The 26915-nt window shown below is 44.8% G+C and overlaps 1 protein-coding gene across 2 annotated transcripts in view; it reads right to left on the bottom strand.

The window, feature by feature from the left end:
- TTLL12 (tubulin tyrosine ligase like 12) overlaps window positions 1-26915 on the bottom strand; it is a 47711-nt gene that overhangs the window by 8094 nt on the left and 12702 nt on the right. For both annotated transcript variants that reach the window (XM_044281076.1, XM_044281075.1), the window contains exons 6-11: window positions 24037-24113; window positions 22782-22898; window positions 20055-20249; window positions 19184-19295; window positions 14467-14618; window positions 360-441 (exon numbers count right to left, since the gene is read on the bottom strand). In XM_044281076.1, coding sequence (XP_044137011.1) covers window positions 360-441; window positions 14467-14618; window positions 19184-19295; window positions 20055-20249; window positions 22782-22898; window positions 24037-24113 — 735 coding nt within the window. The remainder of the gene's footprint in view (window positions 1-359; window positions 442-14466; window positions 14619-19183; window positions 19296-20054; window positions 20250-22781; window positions 22899-24036; window positions 24114-26915) is intronic.

The following is a 26915-nucleotide window of genomic DNA, read 5'->3' as shown; positions in this document are numbered from 1 at the left end:
CATTTTTCTGGGTACAAATCTGCTGACAGATGCTGTTTAATGTGGTATTACCATCTCAGATATTGGTGGCAATGGGCTAGAATATGCCACCAATGTTAGACAGAAGTGGGTTCCAGAGGTGGTACCCACACTTATCTCCAGAAAGGGCCAGATCACCAGGTAAATGGCAGCACATTTACACAGGGAAATTATCAAGAAAGAGTGCTCGTAGGGACACGTCCCCTTGGCCCATGTAACAGGACTTTAAGCATAGGAGGGATTCTACACACTGGGAGTTGTAGTTTCACCATAGCTAGAGGGCCAAACATTTGAGGCCACTGTTCGTTTTACCCTCTTTAGTCACTCTTTAGTAATGTCACCTGCTTCAGTTGCACTTTGGAAGCATAATTCATGACAGTGAAGTGCTTCTCATAGTCATCCAAGTCATCGAGTGTGAATGGCCTATTGGGAATAAAGAGAACCCCAAATAAGTAATGATTAAAGGAGAAAGGCTCCACATCTATTCATTAACTCTTCATTACGTTAGCTTGTAACCCCTTGAAGACACAGGCAATTTTCATTGTTTAAAGGTCTTGCCATCTGCAGATGCTGTGTTGCGGTGGTCGTCATGTGGCACTGGGCCAAACTAAAGTAGACAAGATACCCACCAATCAGAAGCCACTTTGACGTAGTGAGTGGGCCTATGTATTTTGATCTTAAAGGTGTTGCCCGGGTTCAGCTCTTCATTTATTTAGCCTGTATGAGAGGAGCATTTCTTGTCCCGATGCTCTCCCTTGCCCTGCGCTGCACTAAAGTCCGCCCATTTGTGCTGGTAACATCAACAGGATCACTGCTAGGTAGAAGCCTGATGTAAAAGCCAGGTACATCAGCTGCATTAAACAAATAGCCATTGTCCTGTGCTATGCAGTGCAGGGCGAGGGGGAGCAGCAGAGCTAGGAATGCTCCGATGCTCCACTCATACAGGCTAAATGAGTTAAGGGGAGCTTATGTCGGGGTTCAGCTCTGAACCCGGACAACCCCTTTAATGTAAGTGACTCAATGGAGATGTTTATAAATTTTGATGAGAAGCAATAGATGAATGCATGGCACATGGATGTGCAATCCATGTCTTTTTCTCAATAGTCTTGTTAGAGGAACACCAACATGGCAAGCCTCACAAGGCCCCAGGTTGCCACACCAGTCACATGGCACCCCACAATCTCATTGTAGGGTGCCATAGGGAGTCCCTCCCCTCTGTCAAACCACTTAGGTGCCGCGATCTATATTGACCACGGCATCTGAGTGATTAAATTCCCAGGATCGGAGTTAGCCCCTATCCTGCTCACTGCAGTCTGCACCATATTTCTTTTGCACACTTCTGCCTAAGGCTGGCTATACATATGACATAATTGTTGGTTGACAGCTCTCTCTCCCCCCCTCCCCCTCCCCCCACATACATGAACATTCAGATCAAATGCACATTCATCTCTAATGGAAGTTTATATCACCAAGAACAAAAGACTGAGCAAGTTGAAATCCAACAGTTCATGGGGGAGAGTAGGGAGGTTCCCATACACATCAGACAGCTGGCCAAAATCAGTGGGTTCAACTAACATGAATCTAATGTGTATGGCCTATCTTAAGTTATGTGGCCAAACGAGACTGATGGAAAAACAAACAAGCACCAAAATCTGACAGGATTCTTAAGTGGCCATGTGTGCTCAACCCTCTGAACTGGGTTCTTTAACATATATTCACTAGACTATGCCATAAAAGTCTGACTGTGGGAACCCGACTACCAAGATCCTACCCATCTAAAGAACATGGGTGACCAAGACGTGGCTGCATAAGCAGTGAAACCAAGTGAGCACACTCTCCACTGAGAATTCTCAGGATTGTCAGGGTGTTGGAGAACAGACCCTAAACACAACTGAGAAATGAGTCTGTGTCATCTACTAGTTTATTTGCTAAATCCATTTTTCTCTCTTCTGTTTGGTCGAATTTATTAATATACAAGTCCTAGCTTCTGTCCCTCTTTTTCTGGGTACTTATATGAACTTCCCATGTTAAATATACACTCTCCCTAACCATATGGTGTATCATATATAACCAGGCAGCACGGTGGCTCAGTGGTTAGCACTGGTGCCTTGCAGCGTTGGGGGTCCTCTGTTCGAATCTGACCAAGGACAACATTTGTATGGAGCTGGTATGTTCTCCCTGTTTACGTGGGTTTCCTCTAGGTTCTCCGGTTTCCTCCCACACTCCAAAGACATACTGATAGGGAACTTATATATAATAAATATATAGCATGTTCTTATGTGATTGATTGCAATCCTACTTTTAGTGTATTGCACAGATATTTATTTATTTTATGCACTTATATAGCGATACTATATTCCGCAGCGCTTTAGGCTACTTTCACACTTGCGTTCAGAGCGGATCCGCCCAGACGGATCCGCTCATATAATGCAGACGATGGATCCGTTCAGAACGGATCCGTCTGCATTATATTGTAGAAAAAATTCTAAGTGTGAAAGTAGCTTCAGACGGATCCGTCCAGACTTTACATTGAAAGTCAATAGGGGACGGATCCATTTGAAAATTGAGCCATATAGTGTCAAATTCAAACGGATCCGTCCCCATTGACTTACATTGTAAGTCTGGACGGATCCGTTTGCCTCCGCACGGCCAAGCGGACACCCGAACGCTGCAAGCAGCGTTCAGGTGTCCGCCTGCTGAGCGGAGCGGAGGCAAACGCTGCCAGACTGATGCATTCTGAGCGGATCCGCATCCACTCAGAATGCATTAGGGCTGGACGGATGCGTTCGGGGCCGCTTGTGAGAGCCTTCAAACGGAACTCACAAGCGGAGCCCCGAACGCAAGTGTGAAAGTAGCCTTACAGACATTAGCATCCAACTTTCCCCAATGGGGCTCACAATCTAAGGTCCCTATCAGTAGATATACCACCTATTTCTTGTGTTTCCATAGGGCTGGTATTGGTATATATTGTACCTTATTGTGCTGATCACTAAGTACACTTGTAATAGGGACAGTTTGTAGACATGTTTCTATCACACATACACAATTTTTTTGTCACGCCCTGCCCTTTGAGAGGCCTGAGAAGATCTGACAGACTTGCTACACGTGAGGCTATCTGACAGATTGTTCTGTTTCTCTTTGTTGTGGTTTTGGGCAGGATCCCACCTCCTCACAGGTTCTGCTCATTAGCTATTAGTGGTGCTATTTATACCGCCTCTCACTATAGCCCTTGCGGTTTATATTTGCTTCTGGAGTTCTCAGATGGTGTTTGGTGAATTTCCTGCTCCGTAATTCTGTGTCAAAGATTCCTGGCGCCTGGCTCCGCTGGTGGGAACCAGGCCAGCCTTGAACCTAAGGTCGCTCTCCCAGATAGGTTTTCTGGGGAAAGTGATAACTTTGTTCAGTTCAGGGAATCTTGTAGATTGTATTTTCGTCTACTTCCGATCTCTCTTCCGGAGACATCTAAAGACTAAATCCGGAGATGAAAATCAAAGAGTGGGGATTATCATTTCTCTGCTGAAAGGAGATGCTCAGTCTTGGGCCTTTTCTCTGCCGATCGGTGGATGAATTTTTCAGAGCCCTGGGCCTGATTTATGATGATCCAGACCAGGTCTCTCTGGCTGAATCTAAACTGCGTAGGTTGAGTCAGGGAGAATGTTCTGCTGAGTCATATTGTGCTGAATTTAGATGATGGGCGACTGACTCGGAGTGGAATAACCCAGCTCTCCGTAGTGAGTTCTGTCAGGGGCTGTCTGAGAGACTAAAAGACGCCCTTGCATTTCATGAAAACCCAGATTCTTTGGAGGCGGCCATGTCCCTGGCCGTGCGGATTGATAGACGCCTGAGGGAGAGGTGCAAGGTTCCCCTCAACCAGGATGCACTGTCATGTGGGGAAACTGTTCCTCTTGTCCCTCGGGGCACAGTGAAACTTGAACCAGTGCCTGGGGATGAACCTATGCAGTTAGGTCAGGTCTCTTCTTGCCTTGGTAATAGGAACTCTAGAGGTCAGAGAAGATTCTGTTTCTTCTGTGGTAAAGAAGGACATTTCATCAATGTGTGTCCTTTTAGGAAGCCTCAAAGTGGAAAAAAAAAAAGGGGTTCTTTCCAATAAAACAAGTTCCATTACCCTTGGTAGCGTGAATGGGGAGTCAGAAAAGGTATATTTGTCTTCTATCTGCAGTACCCAATTTCTCCTGCCTGCCATGAGTTAGAAGTATTTGTGGACAGTGGTGCAGGGGTTACCTTGTTGATTATCAATTTAATCAGAGTATCAGTATTTGCTATTGATTCCGCTCCTCTCTTGCAAAAGTATCTCATATTGTGCAGGATATTCATTTGAGGGTGGGTGATTCTCATGTTGAGTCAATTTCTTGTTTTGTTCTGAAAGGTTTGCCTGCTTCCTCTGGTACTGGGTTTACCATGGTTGATCAAACATAACCCTACCATTGATTGGCAAACTAGACAAATCAGTAATGCATTACCTTTGTTTCTTTCCGATTTTGCTGACGTTTTCTCTGAGGGTAGAGATCAGGAGTTGCCCCCTCACCGAGAGTATGATTGTCCGATCAACCTTATTCCCGGAGCTAAATTGCCCAAATCTCTGCTATATAATGTTTCCCAACCCGAAAGAGTAGCTATGCAGGAGTATATTGCCGAGAGTTTGACAAAAGGGCATATTAGGCCATCTAAGTCACCTATGGCAGCTGGCTTCTTTTTTGTTAAAAAAAAAAAGACGGGACCCTTAAACCATGTCTAGATTTCCGGGAACTGAATCTCATTACTGTCCGTGATCCTTATCCTCTTCCCTTGATCTTGGATTTATTTGATCAGATTGTCGGAGCCAAGGTGTTTTCTAAGTTGGATTTAAGAGGGGCTTATAATCTGATAAGAATCAGGGAAGGGGGCCATTTCGAGAACCTGGTCATGCCCTTTGGTTTAACTAATGCCCCGGCAGTCTTCCAGCACTTTATCAATGACATTTTTCACCATTTGGTGGGGATGTTTGTTGTTATTTACCTCGATGACATACTAATTTACTCACCCGATATGGAGACTCATCAGGATCATTTAAGACAAGTATTATCGATCCTTTGGGAGAATAAATTGTATGGTAAGTTGGAGAAATGTGTGTTTGCTGTCCAGGAGCTGGAGTTTCTGGGTTACTTACTTTCTGTCCTCAGGTTTTCGCATGGATCCTGAAAAGTCTGTGCGGTACTGGAATGGGATCAGCTGGAAAAGTCAGAAAGCTCTGATTCGTTTTTGGGTTTTTCTAATTACTACAGAAAATGTATCCTGAATTATTCCACTATTGTCAAGCCTTTGACTGATATGACTAAGAAGGGTGTGGACTTCTCAGTCTGGTCGGAAGAAGCATTACAGGCTTTTTATGCTATAAAGGAATGTTTTGCTTCCGCTCCCATTCTGATGCAACCCGAGGTGTCTCAACCCTTCATTGTACATTTGAAGCCGTTTTATATTGCTTGTACTGTTTTTATTGTGGGTTTTGCTTCAAGTACGCTGCAAGATAGATATATTTGATTTTAGAGCAAATCTGAGGTTTGATATTGAAACTGCCTTTTCCACAAAAGAGGAGGCAGGAACCATTAACACATCGGGGGCTCTTTTTTCTGATGTGGAGAGGGATCTAATTAAGGAACTCCGAACCACTAGGGATATTGCATCTCTTGAAAAATACCTCTGAAGAAAAAATTCCTGAGGGTTTGAGGTGGCAATTACCGCTGAACTCTGACGATCCAGGTGATCTAGGAGAGTGGGAGCAATTAATGAATGACTGTGGTTTTAGAGCCATGAGGTTCATTATTTCTCAGAGGAAAAACAAATTGCAAATGATAAAAGCTAATATAGATTCTCTCCAGCAACAACTAGAGCCGTATAAGGATCAGTAGGAGTATATGCTGCTATGTGAGAAGTATAAGAGAGTGTTATAATGAAAGTGGAAAGGGATGTTATTATTAAAAAGCAGAAAAAGTTTTTCAAAATATGTAGTGATTATAAAAATGACAGAATTTACAAGTGGAAGAGTAAAAAGGAGGAACAGAAAACCACAAAAATGGAACCAGAGGATAAGGATATGGGTTCACCAAGTCAGGGATATAGCATGGGTAACCAAAGGAATTTGCAAACAAGGGTGATAGAAAATAAGAACCAGTATAGCGAACACAGAGGAAGAGGGGAAGACTATAATTATGATCAGAGAAATAGCTATGGTACCTATAGGTCCAAACAGTGGCTGAAAACATATTTATGAACACCATGGACATATTTATGAACACCATGGGCAATTTAGACCACAGCACTATAGGAATTATAATCAAAATAGGAATTACTACCCCCCCACAACAAGATTATTATCCTCCCAGACGAAACAACTATTATAGTGGGAAAAATTATTCTAGTCCGACATATTCTAGAAACCTTTATAACCCTTGGAAGCCTCCACAGCAATCCGAACAAGTGAATAGCATAGAAGATAGGGAACCGTCAGATGCGCAGGGAAGTATGACTTCAGAGAAACAACATTTTCCTCATCAGGGAATGAAGGGTGTCCAAAGAACCGGAATGGGGAAACAGGGAACTCCACAAAAAAGTAGCCAACTAGAGGGAAGCGAGGGGGAAAGAAACACCAGCCCAAACCCCCAAAAAAGCAGTGGGACGTAGTGGGGATCTTTAACCTCAGTTCACACGTCCCAACAGAACCCGAAAAAGAGGTTCTGGGTAAGGGCCTTAAGTTTGCTCCCACTATTGGGAATAACAAATTTGAGGCTTTTTTGGACGTACATAAGTTTGTAAGGAAACTGAATATTGCCAAATATTATCAAAGCAACCAGGCCCCCCTTAGAAATTATGAGGAGGAAGGTAGTATTGTTCACACACAACTGAGGGAGAAATCCCAATTTTTCATAAGAAATAAAGAAAATGAGTGTATAGAGGCCTTCAAAAGGGGAGTCCTCCATTAGCTGTGCTGTCCATCGGAATAGGAAGATTACCTCATTCCCATAGATCGGTTGTGATGGGCATTCTCTCGGCTGCAAGGAAGCTTATTGCGACCTCCTGGAAGATGCCCATTACTCCTCAGATACCTGATGTGATTTCACTAGTTAACCAGTATATGCAACATGAATATATATATGCAGATTCTCACTCGGAACGCTTAAGGGCTCATAAAAGATGGGAATTATGGGACTCTTCCCCGTTTGCAGTTAAGATTCACTGTTTGGCTCTGTAGTAACTAAAGATATGATGTATGTACGTGGCGGGAGAGAGCGGTGGATGGAGGACGGTGAGCGGATAAAGGTATAAGGTAAAACACATATAGGGACACACTAACGTATAGAATAAATTATATCTCAGGAATGGATCGCGAGTTCTGGACTTAGTCTATTAGTTATGTTCTTGGATTGACTATGTTACAATCTGCTGTATATGTCATAACTATGCTTTGCAGATATTTGAGATAGGTGCCGGACTATACAAGTGACATTTATTATCTGGCATTCTTATGTTGGTTTAACTATGTAATATCACAATACGAATGTCAAAGTTGTACTTTGAAACTTTTAGCATTGTCTCGGCTTATGCATGTGACATATTTACTGTCTAATTTCCTTATGCTGAAAAATCAATAAAACATGACAGTTTAAAAAAAAAAAAAGGGGGAGTCCTTAAGGAGATTGAGGAAATAGGCACTAAACCCAGGAGACAGAATTTGTTCAAATGTCAAAGGACCGCTCTAAAACAACTAGAAAATAATAATAGGATTGTGATTAAACCGGCTTATAAGGAGGGGGGGGGGGGGGTGTTGTAATTATGGATATTGAGAAGTATGAGGCAGAGATGTCCAGGTTGCTGGCTGATACGGAAACATATCAAGTACCTAAAAAGAATCCCTCTTTGGAGTTCCAAGTGAAGTTAGATCAACTCCTAGCTAGGGGTTTTAAAGATGGGATCATAAATAAAAAAAGAGTTTGAATATTTGAACAATAAATTCCCAGTCACCCTGGTTATATATTTCCTACCGAAGATTCACAAAAGCCTGACCAATCCGCCTGGGAGGCCAGTTGTGTCTGGTATTAATTCACTTACCAGTCAGTTAGGTGAATATGTAGATTTTGTTCTTCAGAAATATGTCCCCTTGATGCCATCCTTTTTAAAGGATTCTAGGAGCGTCCTAGAATTTGGCAGTTGCCCCGCGAACTTGTGGCTGGCCACGATTGATGTGGCATCCTTGTACACTAAAGCTATTGAACAAGTACTGAGAGATGACCCTTTGATGAAAGGACAAGGACAACAGGAGAGGTTTATCCTCGACTGTGTGGATTTCTGTTTGAGCTATAATTATTTCTGGTACAAGGAGAAGTACTATCTGCAGCGGACTGGGACGGTGATGGGGGCGAAATTCGCCCCCAGTTTCGCAAATATTTTTATGTGGTTCTGGGAAAGGTTGACAATCAAGCCCGTACAAAATAAAATCACTGAGGTAGGAGAGCCGATTACTTGGAGGAGATTCATTGATGATTGCCCGATTCTTTGGAAGGGGGATAAGCAGGGCCTTTTAGAGTTTATCGAAGGGCTTAATGATAATCAAAGGAATTTTTTTTTCACTAGTACTATCAGCGATAGATCTATTAACTCCCTAGACCTTACACTATTTGTTGAGAATAACCAGCTTAGAACTAAGACCTTTTTTAAGGATACAGATGTGAATGGGTATATAGATACCTCCAGCTGTCATTATACCCCGTAGCTGAAGAATATTCCCAAAAGGCAAATAAAAAGTTTTTTTTTGGAATTGTACTAAAATAGAGGATTTTAGGATACAAAGTGAAGTCATTAAAGAGCGGTTCCTGGAAAAGGGTTATCAGGTAGAGGAGTTAGCCCAATATAGTACCCAATGTAGTAAAGCAATAGAGGAAGAAAAAGAAAAGGGAGGAAGGGTAAAGATCGAGAGAGATTTTCGTTTTTCGTTTCTTACCCAATTCAATACGGAAGTGGGTTTGATCAAAAATGCGATTAGAAAGAACTGGGCCACTTTGAAAAATGATCCAGTTTTAGGCAAAGATATTCCACAGCAACCTGTTGTGATTTTCAAAAAGGCTCCCTTGTCTCCGTACTAAATTAGTGCATAGTTCCAATTATCAAGAGAAAAGAAAGAAAGGGAATAAGTTTAGTTGGTGTGGGTTTTGCTTGCCATGCAGAAATCTGAAAAAGGACAACAAGAAAAAGGACACTCCAAATGTACACTCTAATCAAAAAGATACAAATTTGAAAATTAGAGGGCAAATTAGTTGTGAGAGTGTAGGGGTTGTCTACATGTTGGAGTGCCCGTGTGGCCTCCAATATGTGGGTCGAACGTTGAGAAAGCTCAAAGTGAGAATCCAAGAGCATGTTAGAAACATTAGGAAGGGGCTTGAGACGCATAGTGGCTCAATGCACTTCAAAGCGGTACACCCAAAAAAATCGGTGTGGTTTATCATTTATGGGAGTTGAGCAGATAAAACCCTATTGGCGTGGAGGTTATATAGTAAAGCAGATAAACAGGCGGGAGGTTGAGTGGATATATAGGATGGGAACACTACAACCAAGAGGTTTGAACGTAGAATTTGATTTGAAACCATGTCTTACCTGATCTTGAGTTGGAGAATTCCACCCAGTCTATGTAGGACCTTTGATAGTAATGAGAAAGGGTCGGATAGGATCATGTGATGAGGGAGGTACTTGTCAGTTATGAATGAAGGTGGGCGGTCCAAGGAAGGTGTAACTTGGGATTGGCCAGGATGAACATCTGAGAAAGGGCCAGGATAGGATGAATGAAACCTTGTGATTAGTGACGTAGAAGTATTATATTGAATGAAGTCGGATCTGCTGCGGTGTGTGTGGTCTAGGATTGGTTGAAAGGAAGGATTATAAACAAACATGAGGGAGATGTGAAGTTTGTTTATGAAATGTGGTGTGGTTTTTATGTATTTTATTGTAGACTAACAAGATTTTAGATTATTATGTATTTCAGAAATGTTATTGTTGGATCTTTAATATTTTTATTATTGAAGGATTTTAATGTTGTAATTTATAATAAATGTGATTGGGTCATGATGTCTCGGAGAGGTTGGTGTAGACCTACCTGGCTGCTTAAAAGACCGCCTTGGAATAGGCGTGACAGATACCCCTGACGAAGCTCGTGTGAGCAAAACCTGGGTCGGGTGATTGATCTTTGTATACATTGCTTGCTTTCTACTTTTATATTGTGAGAATAATAAATCCCTTTTACTCCAGTTGATCTGACGCTACTTCACTATTTGTTGCATCTTTGGTTTTCCATAGAAGTCTGGAAGGGAGAGGAGGAGTGTGGAATTCCTGTTAGTCCTGAAGCAGCGCAGTCCAACCTATAAATATATCTGCATGTGTGAATTGTACCCACTTCACAATTGGGACCTGCGACGCACCTAAGGCAACGTACATTTGAAGCAGTTTTATATTGCTCTTACTGCCTTCATTGTGGAGGTTGACACGTCAGAAGTGGGAGTCGGAGCAGTTTTATGACAGGGTCCCTCTCCTAGCAAATGGCGCCTGTGTGCTTTTTTTTCCTCAAAGATACTTTCTGCTGCCGAAAGAAATTATGAGAGTTGCTGGCCATTAAATTGGCCTTTGAGGAGTGGCGTCATTGGCTAGAAGGAGCGATTCATCAGATTACGGTAATTACTGACCATAAGAATCTGGCTTACCTGCAATCAGCAAAGCGTCTGAACACTAGGCAGGCCAGATGGTCATAGTTTTTTACCAGATTTAATTTTGTGGTCACCTATCGCCCTGGGGTCAAAAACGTCAAGGCGGATGCTTTGTCATGTAGCTTTCCTGGAGGGGGGAATTCGGAGGATCCCGCTCCGATTTTGGCTGATGGGGTGGTTGTATCCGCTCTTTATCACAAACTAGAGGCGGAAGTGTTGGGGGCTCGAGGTGAGGCACCTGATTTCTGTCCTTCAGGGAAGTTGTTTGTTCCTTCTGAACTTCGACACAAGGTGTTTAAGGAACATCATGATACTGTCCTTGCGGGACACCCTGGGAGTAGATCCACAGTGGATCTTATTTCCCGGAGATTCTGGTGGCCAGGTTTGCGTAAATGTGTTGAGGGCTATGTAGCAGCTTGTGAGACCTGTGCAAGTGCTAAGGTGGCTCACACTCGGCCTTCAGGATCTCTTCTTCCTTTGTCCATCCCGTCTCGTCCTTGGACACATTTGTCCATGAACTTCATCACTGATTTACCTGTTCCTCTGGGAAAACTGTGATTTTGGGGGCGGTAGACCGCTTCAGTAAGATGGCTCACTTTGTACCTTTGTCAGGTCTGCCCAATGCTAAAACTCTCGCTCAGTTGTTTGTTGATAACATTGTGAAATTACATGGCATCCCCTCTGATGTTGTGTCCGATAGGGGGACGCAATTTGTTTCAGGTTTTGGAAGGCGTTTTGTACTCGTCTGGGTATTCAGTTGTCTTTCTCTTCGGCTTTCCATCCTCAGTCAAATGGACTAACCAAAACCTGGAGACTTATTTGAGGTGTTTTGTCGCTGAAAATCAGGAAGAGTGGTCTTCATTTTTGTCTTTGGCTGAGTTTGCCTTGAATAACCGTAGACAGGAGTCCACTAATAAGTCACAATTTTTTGGCTCATATAGTTTTCACCCTCAGTTTGGTACTTTTCCTGGAACTGAATCTTCTGGTATACCTGAAGAGGAGAGATTCTCTTCTTCATTGTCTTCTATCTGGCAGGAAGATTCAAACTAATTTTTTAAAAATGGGTGAAAGATATAAACGGATGGCTGACAAGAGACGTATGACTGGTCCGGACCTGTGTGTGGGTGATTTGGTGTGGTTGTCCACTAAGGCTACTTTCACACTTGCGGCAGGACGGATCCGACAGGCTGTTCACCATGTCGGATCCGTCCTGCGGCTATTTCGCCGTGCCCGCGGACCGCCGCTCCGTCCCCATTGACTATAATGGGGACAGGGGCGGAGCTCCGGCGCAGCACGGCGGTGCACGGAGAAAGCCGTCGGACTAAAAAGCCTGACATGCAGTAATTTTAGTCCGGCGGGCTTTCTCCGTGCACCGCCATTATAGTCAATGGGGACGGATCGGCAGTCCGGCGGCACGGCAAAATAGCCGCAGGACAGATCCGACATGGTGAACAGCCTGTCGGATCCGTCCTGCCGCAAGTGTGACAGTACCCTAAGAACATTAAGTTGAAAGTACCTTCCTGGAAGTTGGGCCCAAGATTTATTGGTCCTTACAAAATCTCGGCCATTGTTAATCCAGTTGCGTTTCGTCTGGAACTTCCGCAGGCCTGGAAGATCCATAATGTATTTCACAGGTCTTTGTTGAAGAAGTATGTTGAACCTGCTGAACCATCTCATTTGCCACCTCCTCCTGTCTTGGTAGATGGTAATTTGGAGTTTCAGATCTCCAGAATACTCAACTTGTGTGTTCTTCGTGGCTCCCTTCAGTACATTGTGCATTGAAGGGGATACGGCCCTGAGGAAAGAATGTGGGTTCCGTCTACCGATGTGAATGCTAGTCGCCTTGTAAAGGCCTTTCACAGGGCACACTCGGATAAGGTTGGTCCTGGGTGCTCGGAGGTCACCCGTAGAAGGGGGGGTAGTGGCATGCCCTGCCCTGTGAGAGGCCTGAGAAGATCTGACAGACTTGCTACATGTAAGTCTATCTGACAGATTGTTCTGTTTCTCTTTGTTGTGGTTTTGGGCAGGATCCCACCTCCTCACAGGTTCTGCTCATTAGCTATTTAGTGGTGCTATTTATACCCGTCTCTCACTATAGCCCTTGCAGTTTATATTTACTTCTGGAGTTCTCAGCTGGTGTTTGGTGGATTTCCTGCTCCCCGTCCGTCTTAAGCTAAGTCCTACTCCTTCCCTTTTGTTGTGTGTTCTGGCTAGGCCTCAGGAAGACACTGGTTTCTGCACTTTGCGCTAGGAACCGGTTGTCTTATCTCCAGCTCCCTAGCTGAGAGTTTGTTTTAGTTTCAGCTAGGCTTAGGTTCTAGTGCATGAGCACTTTCACCCTAAGGATTTGCTCATGTTGTCAGCATTCAGGGAAAGGCTCAGGGATTGTCAGGTGGTGACCTTTTCCTGTTCCCTAGCTTTGGGGCCTAGCCTGGTGTTTTGTTGCTTTTGTTGTATTTGGTGTTCTTCCCTTCCCTCACCTACCATGACATTTATTAAAGGTCAAACACTTTCTACCTGCACATATATGTCCAGAGTTACACTTTAAGGGTCCATTCACACGTCCGTAAGTGTTTTGCGGATGCGCAAAACACGGACACCGGCAATGTGGATTCTGCAATTTGCGGACAGCACATCTCCGACACTATAATAGAAAATGCCTAATCTTGTCCGCAATTGCAGACAATATTAGGACATGTTCTATTTTTTGGCGGAAACGGAAGCACGGATGCGGAAGTGCGGTTCCGGATCCGCAAATGCGGACAGCACATTCTGGCCCCATTGAAAATGAATGGGTCTGCACCCGTTCCGCAAAATTGCTGAACGGATGTGGATCCATTTTGCGGACGTGTGAATTGTCCCTAAGTATCAGTCTTCTACTGCCCACATTAATACACTAATAGTGAAAAGGTTTCTAGTTATGCCAGTGTCCTATCTTACTAACTAATGGATCAGCATCGGTTTTCCCACACATGCACTGGTACACCTGGGACAACTTTGATCTTGGCACATGCATGGTGACTCTGTGATGGTACAATCTGCACATGCCTTCCACTGATAAGATCCAGGCACATGCACACTGCCGGGGAGCCTCAGATTCACATCAAAGTGATAGAGCGGTGGCCCTCAGACAAAGGGACACCAGCACAATGACTGCAGCAAGGGGAAGTGACTGGCTCAGTGACAGAAATGGTTTATCTGGTGGCAACCAGGGTAGGGATGAGCCTTAAAGTGTCACTGCAATTTGAAAAAAACTTTTAATATCTCATAGAGACATATCAAAAGTGTTGATCAGTTGGGTGATAAGACTCCCAGGATCACTAGAACAAGGAGAGAGTGAGAAATGCTCACATAGCACACTCTTTTTCCTTGCTGCAGTAGAGGAAACGAGACAGACTGAATAGAATGTCTATAGGCCCGTCTCACGTTGTCTCCTGCAGAGAGAGCTCTCTATGCAAGCACTTCTCTCTCCTCACTCGATCGATCAGTGGGGGTCTCAACACTCAAATACCCACTGACCAAGACTTTTGATAGGTCTCTATAACTTATCTAAACTTTTTTTTTTTTTTAAGTGCAGGTATGCTTTAGGCACAGAGTCTGTCACCATTTTTGAATAGATATTTAGGAGATACATATTCAATTATGTGTGTCATGCATTATAGAGGTTACATAGATAGACATATAAGATAAAGACAGATCGATTTACCTGTTAGCAAATCTAAGCCAGAAGACATTGTAGACATAGACCTTGAGGGGTCGTACGGAGCGGAGAAGTACCACATAACGGATGTCAAATTTCACCATCCCAACATCATCCCGATAAAAAAGTACTGGATTCTCTATGTATTTGGACACAACCTGGTTAACGAGGAAAGGAATAAATAATGATATCCTGCCACATCTGCAGAGTCAATGTTTAGCTAGCACCCACTCTCTATCCATAGCTTATCTGGGACCCCTCAATTATAGAATTTACACCTCTCACACACCTCCATGGATAACAGCCTCTGAAATATCAGTCATGATTTTAGAATGACCTTCCCTTATAAGATTAACCCTCATTTTAATCACTTGAAAGAGGATTTTTCCCTCCAGGCTTTCCCTCGACTCCAAAACACTGCTTACATGGGCTCAGATGCAAAGAATCGGATCTCTGGGCAAATAGATCTCATAGGATGAACTTAAAAGGCAAGTTCACTTTTCCTGCTTTGTCTCTTTACAACTTGGAATTCAAATTGATTTTTGGGAGGTTTTAACCACTTGCACCACCTACCACTTTGAAAGTGCAAAATAGTTTTCACTGTGAAAAAATCAATAGTTATGACAAAAAACAGAGAACTTTGAGGCTGGGTTCACACCTGAGCGTTTTAAAGCGTGTTCCTACGCGCTGTAAAACGCTCAACAGGCAAGAACCAATGATTCCCTATGGGAATGGTTCACACCTGAGCGTTTTACAGCGCGTACGATCGCGCTGTAAAACGCCCGACGCCCCAAGAATTACATGAGCTTCTTTGGGGTGTCTTGTCGCGCGTTCCCGTACATAGACTTCAGCGGGAACGCGAGACAATGGGCGTTCACTTGTCTCTGTATGCGCGATTGCAAACGCCCGTACAATCGCGCATACAGAGCGCTCCATTGCGAACGCTCAGGTCTGAACCCAGCGTAACCCCTTAGTGACCAGCTTGTTTTGGGCCTTAATAACAAAGCTTTTTTTTTTCTTTTTTTTCCTACAGAAATTGCCATAGGAGGGCTTTTTTTTTTTTTGGCGGAACAAGTTGTAGTTTTTAAATGTCTCATTTTGGGTCTCACATAACTTACTCATTAACGTTTATTAACTCTTTCTGAGAGGAGAATGGGAAAAACAACAATACTGCCACTGTTATAAATTTAGCTGTGTTCATTTTTCTGCATAAATAACATGCTAACTTTATTATCTGGGTGAGTACAATTACAGTGATACCAAATACACTACTTTTGCACAATAAAAATCATTTTTTTAAAGAAGAAAATGTTTTTTGCATTGCCACATCCCAAGATCCATTTTTTTGATTTTTCTTTTTACGGAGCTGTGTGAGGGCTTGATTTTTGCAGAATGCCTTGTAGTTTTTCTTGGTATCATTTTGGGGTTCATAACACTTTTGATCGCTTTTCAATTCAGGCTTTTTTTTTTTTTTACGGTGTTCATGATATGGGATGAATTACATGCAAAATGTGTAGTGTGGGTCATTATAGACGTGGCAATACCAAATATGTGGAGGAGATTTAATATTTTTCAGTCAATTTTTTTTTCTACCAAAGAGGCACGGCCTGCTGGAACACTCTGGAGGCATGCCTGGGGCCTTCACTAGGCCCGGCCTGCCTGCACCGACATCAGCAACCTGCGATCTCATTCGTAGGGTACCGATGGGAGACAGAGGAAGTCCGCTCCCTCTGTAATAGTTTACATGCCATGGGCGATCCTTCCAGTCCAGGCAGTTAGAGTAGCAGTGTGGCTCTAGAGCTGAGACCCAGCTCACCGTTGCACGTGAGATCTGCGCTTAGAGTGGGCCTCTTTAAAAAAAAGGCGTCAGGCCAGTCTAGGGCCCCTTAGTGACATCCCCGTGAACAGCAATGCTTTGTGGAGCCACTTTTTGCTGAAGTTAGAGATAAAAGTTTCTTGGGGTATGTCTCTATTAGATTAGCACATCTAGACACTGGGATTTTCGTCCATTCTTCCAGGTAAAACAGAGCCATCACCTTCAAGTCAGATTGGTTGTGTTGGTGTACAGCAGTCTTCAAGTCGCCAAGCGGCACTCACCATTCAGTGCAACAGGCTTTCTTAAAGGGGTTGTCCCACTTCATAAAATAGGTTTTATCTAATCTATTTACCCCCACACAACATATCTTCCTATCCATGTTATTATCCAAAAGCTACCTTTCATTCAAAAAATCATGTAAAGCGATTCCTTTGTTGTTTTCTGTATCCCATGGATACGGCCTCTTTCGTCCGGCCGCATCGCTGTGCCGCGCCTGCGCACAACAGCTGAACCAGTACTCGGGCCGCCTCTCCATTCTTACAAGTACGCGCACGCCCGCGCATGCGCAAATACAGCAGGCGGGTGCCGGAATCAAATAGCCGGCACCCAACCTCTATGACAGGGAGCGGGACCTTAGGGGTTAACTGCCGCTGATCGCAGCCCCCTATCATAGAGGTCGGGTGCCGGCTATTTCACTCCGGCACCCACCTCCTGCATTTGTATTAACATTGGTGGCGCAGTGCGCCCCCCCCCCCCCCAGTATAATATACATTCAGTGCGGCCACCCCCCCCAGTATAATATACATTCAGTGCGGCCACACCCCCCCCCCAGTATAATATACATTCAGTGCGCCCCCCCCCCCAGTATAATATACATTGGTGGCGCAGTGGGAAGTGCCAATGAGGGTTAAAAAAATAAATAAAAAATTAACTCACCTCCACCAATTGATCGCACAGCTGCCGGTCTCCTGTTCTATCTTCAGGACCTGTGGTGACGTCACTGAGCTAATCACATGGTCCATTACCATGGTGATGGATCATATGATGTACCATGTGATGACCACAGTGATGTCACCAAAGGTCCTTTCACAGGTCCTAAAGATAGAACAGGAGACCGGCAGATGCGCAATCAATTGGAGGAGGTGAGTTAATTTTTTATTTATTTTTTTAACCCTCATTGGCACTTCCCACTGCGCCACCAATGTTTATTATACTGGGGGGGTCCGCACTGAATGTATATTACACTGGGGGGGGGGGGGGGTGGCCGCACTGAATGTATATTATCCTGGGGGGGGGGTGGCCGCACTGAATGTATATTATACTGGGGGGGGGTGGCCGCACTGAATGTATATTATACTGGGGGGGCGCACTAAATGTATATTATACTGGGGGGGGCCGCACTCAATGTTTATTATACTGGGGGGGGGGGCGGGACCTCACATACGGCTCCATGTGGATGACTCATACACATGAACGAGCACGCAGGGTGAGTCATGAGGAGGCGTGGCCTTCACTCAACTGCCTGAGAACCAGGAAGTTATCAGGACATCTACTGCTGATAAGATTAAAAAAGCAAAGTGGGACAACCCCTTTAATCCTCAGATGGATCGCTGGGTACATCAGAAGCTGAATACATTGAAAGCTGTAGCTGAATACATCACAAACTGAATATATCAATGGCTGAATACATCAGAACGCTGAGTACATGTATAAAGCTCAGCACATAAGTGGCTGGATTCAAAAGCTGAATACAAATATGGTGTGGCATGGGACGGACTTACATACATACATGCAGTGATTGAGGTTCGGCGACAGCCGTTTCGCGCGTCAGTGCTTCATCTGGCCCTTGGTATAACTGCGCGTCATAAGCATTTTGAGCCACTTATGTACTCAGCTTTATGATGTATTCAGCCATTGATGTATTCAGCTTCTGATGTATTCAGCTACAGCTTTCAATGTATTCAGCTTCTGATGTACCCAGCGATCCATCTGAGAATTAAAAAAGCCTGTTGTACCGAATGGCGAGTGCCGCCTGAATATTATTCTTTCATTTGTTGTTATTATATCACTGTGGGCAGAGCACCATCAGGTAGCACACCCCATGCGTTATTAGTCACGTTTTCCAGTATTGAAAGGGGAAAGATAGGAGTGCCACTCAAAACTGTTTTCTAAAGAGTCTTCAAGTCTCCATTCGATTGTAATCTAGGCTTTGAATACCACAATTCCGAGACATTTAAATGTTTCCCTTAAAGGAGTCTTCAGACCTCTGGATAAGTCTTCAAGTATCTCATTGTGAGTGACTGACACCCAGGATACCCGCCGATCAGCTGTTTGAGGAGGCTTTGAGCTGCCTTCCCGCAGCTGACCCTAGGCCCGTGATGTCACGTTCATCAGCAACGTGGCCTAGGCACAGCTCAGTCTTGTTCAAACAAATAGGGCTGTGCTGCAATACAAAGTGCAGCCACTAATCAATGTAGGGCACTGTGCTTGGTAACCTATGAGCTAAGCAGCGAGCACCACGGCCTCTTCAAATTGATTGGCAGGGGTCTCTGATGTCGGATCCCCACCGATCAGATACTGATGACCGATTTTGGTCTTTTCTGCGTTAATTGCGAATTTCAGAGAAGCTTGTTCTGAATTTCCATGAGTCATCCGTTGTGGACGTACACTTTTACAAGCTGTGGCTGGATCAGTACAAGATAAATATTGCACTGTATTTACAAAGTGACTCAATGTTTAATGCACATTATATTTACACAAACTGTATGATTGTGTTCAAACATAAATATTCCCTTTAAGATCTTAGCACTTGGATACACACAGCAGGCGGCAGAATGCCAAGTAACTGTTTTCCTTGGGCCAGGGCCAGTAAACGAAGGAGATTAAGAGACAATGGCTTAGACCCACCTTTGGAGTGCTCTCCCTCTGTCGTATGATGTAAGACAAGTTGGTTGTGACATGCGTGTCCAGACTACGGGCAAGGTTCCACGGCTTACAGATCCAGTGATTGTCTTCCCCTCTGTAAAGACAATGACATGAAATGTAAAGCAACCGACCTCCTGTATCATCATGCAATTGATTTATTCTGAAGCATTCAAGTAAGAAAGGTACACAAGCTGGGAATACATGGGCGTTCCCTCAGAAGCAAATGATTAACTCCTAATGACCTGAGTGTTTCAGTCCTAAATAATCAAGCACTTTTGGTGGCGGTTTTAACGGCCCTAACCTTTTTTATTTCCTGGGCTACCAACTAAATAATTGTGCCATTTTTTTGTGTGATGCATATATAGTTGGTATATATTTCTTACATATGTCCCCCAAGGGATCATAAAACATTTCTGTGGGACATTCACAGTAGTTTTGCTGCTTTAACTGGGACATGCTTAGGAGTCACTGGGAGAAAACAGTCCTCTATGGTGACACTAGTTACTTGCAGAGCAGACCCAGCAGCTACCCATGCCAGGGATCACTGGCTCCAACAGAGGCGGCGAAATTGCCGCTGCTTCTATTGACTGCACTCATTTAGAGCTGTGTATGCTGCAAAACAGAAGACGAAAATTATTATAAACCAGTGTAGTCTGGCAGGAGCTATAAGGCAGCAAAGCCAAAAGATGTTGGTGCAGATGCAGGACCTGTGCCACCCATCGTCAGAACAGTGGGAAGTTGTTAAGATGTCAACTTTAGACCTCCTGATCACGTGAAACAAAGCATGTGAGATGTGCCTAGCCCCAACCATAGCCGGCTACAAAAACTTCCCTATACAGCAACTGAATCTCACCTTTCCTCACGCTGTTTGTAGTAGCTGATAAAGTGCGGGAGCTCTGTCTTCAGATTAAAGGTACGTGGCAGCCATTTTGGACCTTTTGGTCCTCGAATCCTCCTAGAGATGGACGCGAGGCAATCCTTTACAGTCAAAAGATTCTCACAAGGGAACTGATTGAGTAGGACATGAGGTCTCTCTGTGCTGAGTGTCCTAGAATAGCAAAAGTACAATGCACATTTATCTGTCACAGCATGTGAATCTGAAAATAAAATACCTGCCCCCCCCCCCCTTCCTGGAGGAGGCCCTATTGTTGCAAATTTTCCAAACTCAAGGGGGCTTCATTTACAAAGAGCGCTATGCCTGTTTTTGGTGTTAAAAACAACAACAAAAAAAAAATCGCAAGATCCCGTTTTGCAACTTTTCATATGCCAGTGAGACGATATTTTGTCGTAGGAGTGTTTGTGCGACGTGCTCGCCACGTAGCGGGTAGGGCTGAAACGATTACTCGATTTAATCGAGTAATTCGACACAAAATAATCCTCGATGCAAATTTTTTGCATCGAGGATTCGTTTGTGTCATGTGACCACGGAGCGGGAGTGAAGTGCTTGCTATTACTCCTGCTCCGTGGTCTCCCGTTGGCCTGCAATACTCACCTTTCCAGCAGGCGGCCTCCGGACACTCCACAGTACGTCCATGGTCCTGCGCTGCTCTGACCTCCTGACGTACGCACGCCTTGACCTGACGAACTGTGTGACGTCAGGAGCAGAGCAGCGCAGAACGATGGAGTGTCGGCAGCACTCCTGCTGGAAAGGTAAGTTGGTGAAACCGAGGGGGCGAGGCGCAACTAAGGCCAGGCGCTTGGAGTGCACAGCGTCATAGAAACCAGTGACGCTGTGCAATCCGGGTGTCAGGAGGAGCGTGGCAGCAGAGCTGATGGGGCAGAGCTGATGAGGCACTGTGTGGGGGCAGAGCTGATGGGGCACTGTGTGGGGGGCTGAGCTGTTGGGGCACTGTGTGGGGGCAGAGCTGATGGGGCACTGTGTGGGGGCAGAGCTAATGAGGCACTGTGTGGGGGCAGAGCTGATGGGGCACTGTGTGGGGGCAGAGCTGATGGGGCACTGTGTGGGGGCAGAGCTGATGGGGCACTGTGTGGGGGCAGAGCTGATGGGGCACTGTGTGGGGGCAGAGCTGATGGGGCACTGTGTGGGGGCAGAGCTGATGGGGCACTGTGTGGGGGCAGAGCTGATGGGGCACTGTGTGGGGGCAGAGCTGATGGGGCACTGTGTGGGGGCAGAGCTGATGGGGCACTGTGTGGGGGCAGAGCTGATGGGGCACTGTGTGGGGGCAGAGCTGATGGGGCACTGTGTGGGGGCAGAGCTGATGGGGCAGAGCTGATGGGGCACTGTGTGGGGGCAGAGCTGATGGGGCACTGTGTGGGGGCAGAGCTGATGGGGCACTGTGTGGGGGCAGAGCTGATGGGGCACTGTGTGGGGGCAGAGCTGATGGGGCACTGTGTGGGGGCAGAGCTGATGGGGCACTGTGTGGGGGCAGAGCTGATGGGGCACTGTGTGGGGGCAGAGCTGATGGGGCACTGTGTGGGGGCAGAGCTGATGCACTTGGGCTGATCGCACAGTGGGGAACAAAGGGTGTTGGGGACTGATGGCAGGGGGTCTGATGAGTTTTTATAAAGGAAATTATTATTTTTTTCTTATTAGATTACTCGATTAATCGTAAAAAATAATCGATAGAATACTCGATTACTAAAATAATAGTTTACTGCAGCCCTAGTAGCGGGGCCAGGCCATCAGCCCCGACACATTTACTACCTTTTACATCTGGAAACAGGAGTAAAAGCGGAGTGAAAACTACTCCAGTCAGGGACTGGAGTGTTGTTAACTCCAGGTGCACAGACTGCTGGCGGTGCACCTAATTTATGACGAGGCCTGAGCCTCTCAATAAATTAAGCACTTTCTCTGCCGTAAAATGCCAGTCTTTGTGAATGACCCCCAATGCCTGCTACTTATATGAAACCTGAGTAATGAGCTATTGCAAATAAAATGAAAAATAAAGCTCCTTTGCAAATAGTCTAGATTAAAATTATTTTTCAGTTTCACTGCCTAATCAGTGTTCACACTATCAATTTATTCATACAGTTTTAGGAAGAAAAAGTAGAGGAACAGCACAAAGTTTTAAGAAAAGATGCTCCAGAATTATTTTATAGGGGATGCAAGTATTTACAGACATATCAAGAGAGGCTACCAGCTGTTTTGACCATGCTAAACTGTCGAGAGCACTAGGTAGGGGCCAGGAGAAACAGGACAAACCTTTGGTGGAACTTTATTTTCAGAAGTAGTGAGAATATGACCTTTTATTCTGCCAGATTCTATTCTTGCACTGGAAGCAGAGCCTCATTGTGAAGTGCTCTCACAGCCCCTGTCCTCTGTTCTAAGACACAGCAGTAGCGGTCTCCTGGCTTAATGCTACAGCAGTCTCTGCACTTAAGGAGCAGAATCTGGCAGAACAAAGATTCATGTTCACATTACCCCTGATAATAAAAACTCCACAAAATGAATGTTTTTACTGCTCTCCTCATGCCCAGCCTATTGCTGTCAGCAGTTCAGCATGGTCACAACTGCTGATAGGCTCCCTTTCAGGCAGAAATCAGATTCACAGGACAGAATTAAGCTGGATTCCTGGGGTAAAGGGAAGCCCTCTGTAATCAATCACTTCGGCACACTCACTTGTAATCTTTGAAATGGGAGAAGTTGAAGAGAATGTCAGCTTCTTTCTCGTTGTCTGTGAATGCAAATCGATGGTGGTTCACACCATTTAGCACTTGCTGCATATCTGTGTAAACTCTGTAAGACAAATACAAGATTTATATCTCTGGGGTGCCATCTGAGGGGTTAATAGCGGCGGATTGCAGCGCGCAATCATAGAGGCTGGGTGCTGGGTATGGGATATGGCCGGCACCCGCAGCGCAGCCTGTGTTTGTATTAAGCATAAACGATATTCAGCGGAGGGTCTAGGCGCAAATGGCGACAAGGTCTTGTCACCATTTAGCAATTCTAAGTCACATTGGCGACCATTTTGGTCGCCATCTGGAGCCCTGTGGAGGTGTAACAAGACATTTATAGTATATACATTATGTAAAATATGTACATTTTATTTTCGGCCCACGTGATTGGTTCAGTCTGGCAATGTGGCCCCCAACCAGAAAAAGTTGTGCACCCCTAGCTTGGAGGTGCTGGAAACAAGTGGCGGGAAAACTGGAATGATCTTTTAAAGGAAATCCAGTCTCGCTTGATTGACATTCCTGTCATGTTGGTGGCCTGTGCCCGTCGCTTTCCTGCTCCCCCAGGTGGGCACCAATGCTGTTTCACTGACCTTTCCCCATCTTCTTCGGTGGCCCAGACCTGCCGACCTCCCACAGCCTTCTTGCAGCGGGTCTAGCCACCAGGATTTTCTGAGGGCTATGGCCAGCACATGCCAGCTAGACCTCTAAGTCCTTTCCGTAGAGCGCATGCATCGTAATTTTATCAATTCAATGGCTGTTCACCTCTGGGTACTTAGGGCACCTTTCCACAGGCAAAGGTGTCTGAGTGATAGGTCTATCTGGCTTGCTAGTTTCTGAAAAGGTGTGCTGCTTCATTTGTCTGCCCATGTACTGACCTCCTCGAACTGCCTGCCCTTGCCTCAGACTTTTTAAATGGATTCACAAATACTCTGCCTGCCCTGACTTTGGTTTTGCCTGACCCCTTGGTGTTCCGCAGCAGTGTCTTGGAAACCTGTGGGTCAGCTTTCAACCACATAGGGACTACTCAAAGATTTAGCATCCTGGTGGCTCCCCTACAGCGAAGTCAAGATCCCTGTATAGGGGTTAAAGACCAAATACCAGTGCACTGCCAGGATAATACCCATCGGATTAGCCCAAAGTCAAACATGTTTGTTATTTGCTTATACATGGAAAAGTCAATCATATGATAGGAAACTTACTTAAAAATTTTACTCTTGTCATGTAATGGAGGCTCCACAGGAAGAGGCAGAGACTCTTTATTCTCAGAAAAAATAGCCTATAAAAAAAAGTTAAGTTAGTAAAAAAAAAAAAAAAAGAGTTCTCTAACCATCGTAATAAAGCTCAGATTTATTACAGAACAATTTGTACCACCCTGGGTCAACAATAGCAATGAGCTGAACTAACCCCACCCAAAGAAAAGAAAAGCAAGTAATATACCGGCGCTGCCCTTATAGAGGGAGCCACACTATCTGTATGTGATGTGGATCCTGTCGCTGCTGGGCTGCGAAGGTGTTAATTGTCTACCCCCTTTAATGTGGCTTCAGATGAACACTATATAATTGTGAGCCCGCGCTGACTGCAAATGGCATTTAGTAAAGTAATGAGTAATATGATGCCTCATAAAATATAGGATAATCTTGTATCAGGCGTCACACTCTGTTAGCTACGGGTGCCTCCCAGGTAAAAGATTCCTCCAACGCGTTTTGGAATAGAAGGAAGGTATAAGTCTATTCCGAAACGCGTCGGAGGAATCTTGTACCTGGGAGGCACCTGTAGCTAACAGAGTGTGACGTCACACGGAAGCTTCTTGCTCCCTTGGACACAGCAGCGCAGCTCCCCCCACATGTGCGAGGTACCGGCCTGAGCCGCACATGTGAGCTGGAAGGAGCAGAAGACTCTCCAGCAGATTAGGTCACCGGAGGAAACATAGAATGTGTCAGCAGATAAGAACCATTTGGCCCATCTAATCTGCCCAATATACTAAATACTATGGATAGCCCCTGGCCCTATCTTATATGAAGGATAGCCTTATGCCTATCCCATGCATGCTTAAACTCCTTCACTGTATTTGCAGATGCCACTTCTGCAGGAAGGCTATTCCATGCATCCACTACTCTCTCAGTAAAGTAATACTTCCTGATATTACTTTTAAACCTTTGCCCCTCTAATTTAAAACGATGTCCTCTTGTAGCAGTTTTTCTTCTTTTAAATATTCTCTCCTCTTTTACCTTGTTGATTCCCTTTATGTATTTAAAAGTTTCTATCATATCCCCTCTGTCTCGTCTTTCTTCCAAACTATACATGTTAAGGTCCTTTAATCTTTCCTGGTAAGTTTTATCCTGCAATCCATGTACCAGTTTAGTAGCTCTTCTCTGAACTCTCTCCAAAGTATCAATATCCTTCTGGAGATATGGTCTCCAGTACTGAGCACAATACTCCAAATGAGGTCTCCCTAGTGCTCTGTAGAGCGGCATGAGCACCTCCCTCTTTCTACTGGTAATTCCTCTCCCTATACACCCAAGCATTCTGCTAGCATTTCCTGCTGCTCTGTGACATTGTCTGCCTACCTTTAAGTCTTCTGAAATAATGATCCCTAAATCCCTTTCCTCATATATTGAGGTTAGGACTGTATCACTGATTTTATATTCTGCTCTTGGGTTTTTACGTCCCAGGTGCATTATCTTGCACTTATCAACATTAAATTTTAGTTGCCAGATTTTTGACCATTCCTCTAGTTTTCCTAAGTCCTTTTCCATTTGGTGTATCCCCCCAGGAACATCAACCCTGTTACAAATCTTTGTATCATCAGCAAAAAGACATACCTTACCATCGAGGCCTTCTGCAATTTCGCTGATAAAGATATTAAACAATATGGGTCCCAGAACAGATCCCTGAGGTACCCCACTGGTAACAAGACCTTGGTCTGAATATACTCCATTGACTACAACCCTCTGTTGTCTGTCCCTCAGCCACTGCCTAATCCATTCAACGATATGGGAGTCCAAGCCCAATGACTGCACTTTATTGATAAGCCTTCTATGTGGGACAGTATCAAAAGCCTTACTAAAGTCTAGATAAGCGATGTCTACTGCACCTCCTCCATCTATTATTTTAGTCACCCAATCAAAAAAAAATCAATAAGATTAGTTTGACATGATCTCCCTGAAGTAAACCCATGCTGTTTTTCATCTTTCAATCCATGGGATTTTAGATGGTCCACAATCCTCTCCTTAAGTATGGTTTCCATTAATTTCCCCACTATTGATGTCAGGCTTACTGGCCTATAGTTGCCCGATTCCTCCTTAGGCTACTTTCACACTAGCATTCGGGGCTCCGCTTGTGAGTTCCGTTCAAAGGCTCTCACAAGCGGCCCCGAACGCATCCGTCCAGCCCTAATGCATTCTGAGTGGATGCGGATCCGCTCAGAATGCATCAGTCTGGCAGCGTTCAGCCTCCGCTCCGCTCAGCAGGCGGACACACGAACGCTGCTTGCAGCGTTCGGGTGTCCGCCTGGCCGTGCGGAGGCAAACGGATCCGTCCAGACTTACAATGTAAGTCAATGGGGACGGATCCGTTTGAATATAACACACTATGGCTCAATTTTCAAACGGATCCGTCCCCCATTGACTTTCAATGTAAAGTCTGGACGGATACGTCTGAGGCTACTTTGACACTTAGAAATGTTTCTACAATATAATGCAGACGGATCCGTTCTGAACGGATCCACAGTCTGCATTATATGAGCGGATCCGTCTCAGACGGATCCGCTCTGAGCGCAAGTGTGAAAGTAGCCTAACTACCTTTCTTGTGAATGGGCACAACATTTGCTAATTTCCAATCTTCTGGGACGACTCCTGTTGCCAGTAATTGGTTAAATAAATCTGTTAATGGTTTTGCTAGTTCACCGCTGAGCTCTTTTAATAACTTTGGGTGTATCCCATCAGGCCCCTGTGACTTATTTGTATTCATTTTAGACAGTTGACTTAGAACCTCTTTCTCTGTAAAGACACATGCGTCAAAAGATTCATTAGTCTTCTTTCCTAACTGAGGTCCTTCTCCTTTATTTTCCTTTGTAAAA

This window comes from Bufo gargarizans, chromosome 2 (assembly GCF_014858855.1).
Source record: "Bufo gargarizans isolate SCDJY-AF-19 chromosome 2, ASM1485885v1, whole genome shotgun sequence".
Classification (NCBI taxonomy): Eukaryota; Metazoa; Chordata; class Amphibia; order Anura; family Bufonidae; genus Bufo; species Bufo gargarizans.
The sequence above is the reverse complement of the archived record's forward strand: the minus strand, read 5'-3'. Positions and strand labels throughout refer to the sequence as shown.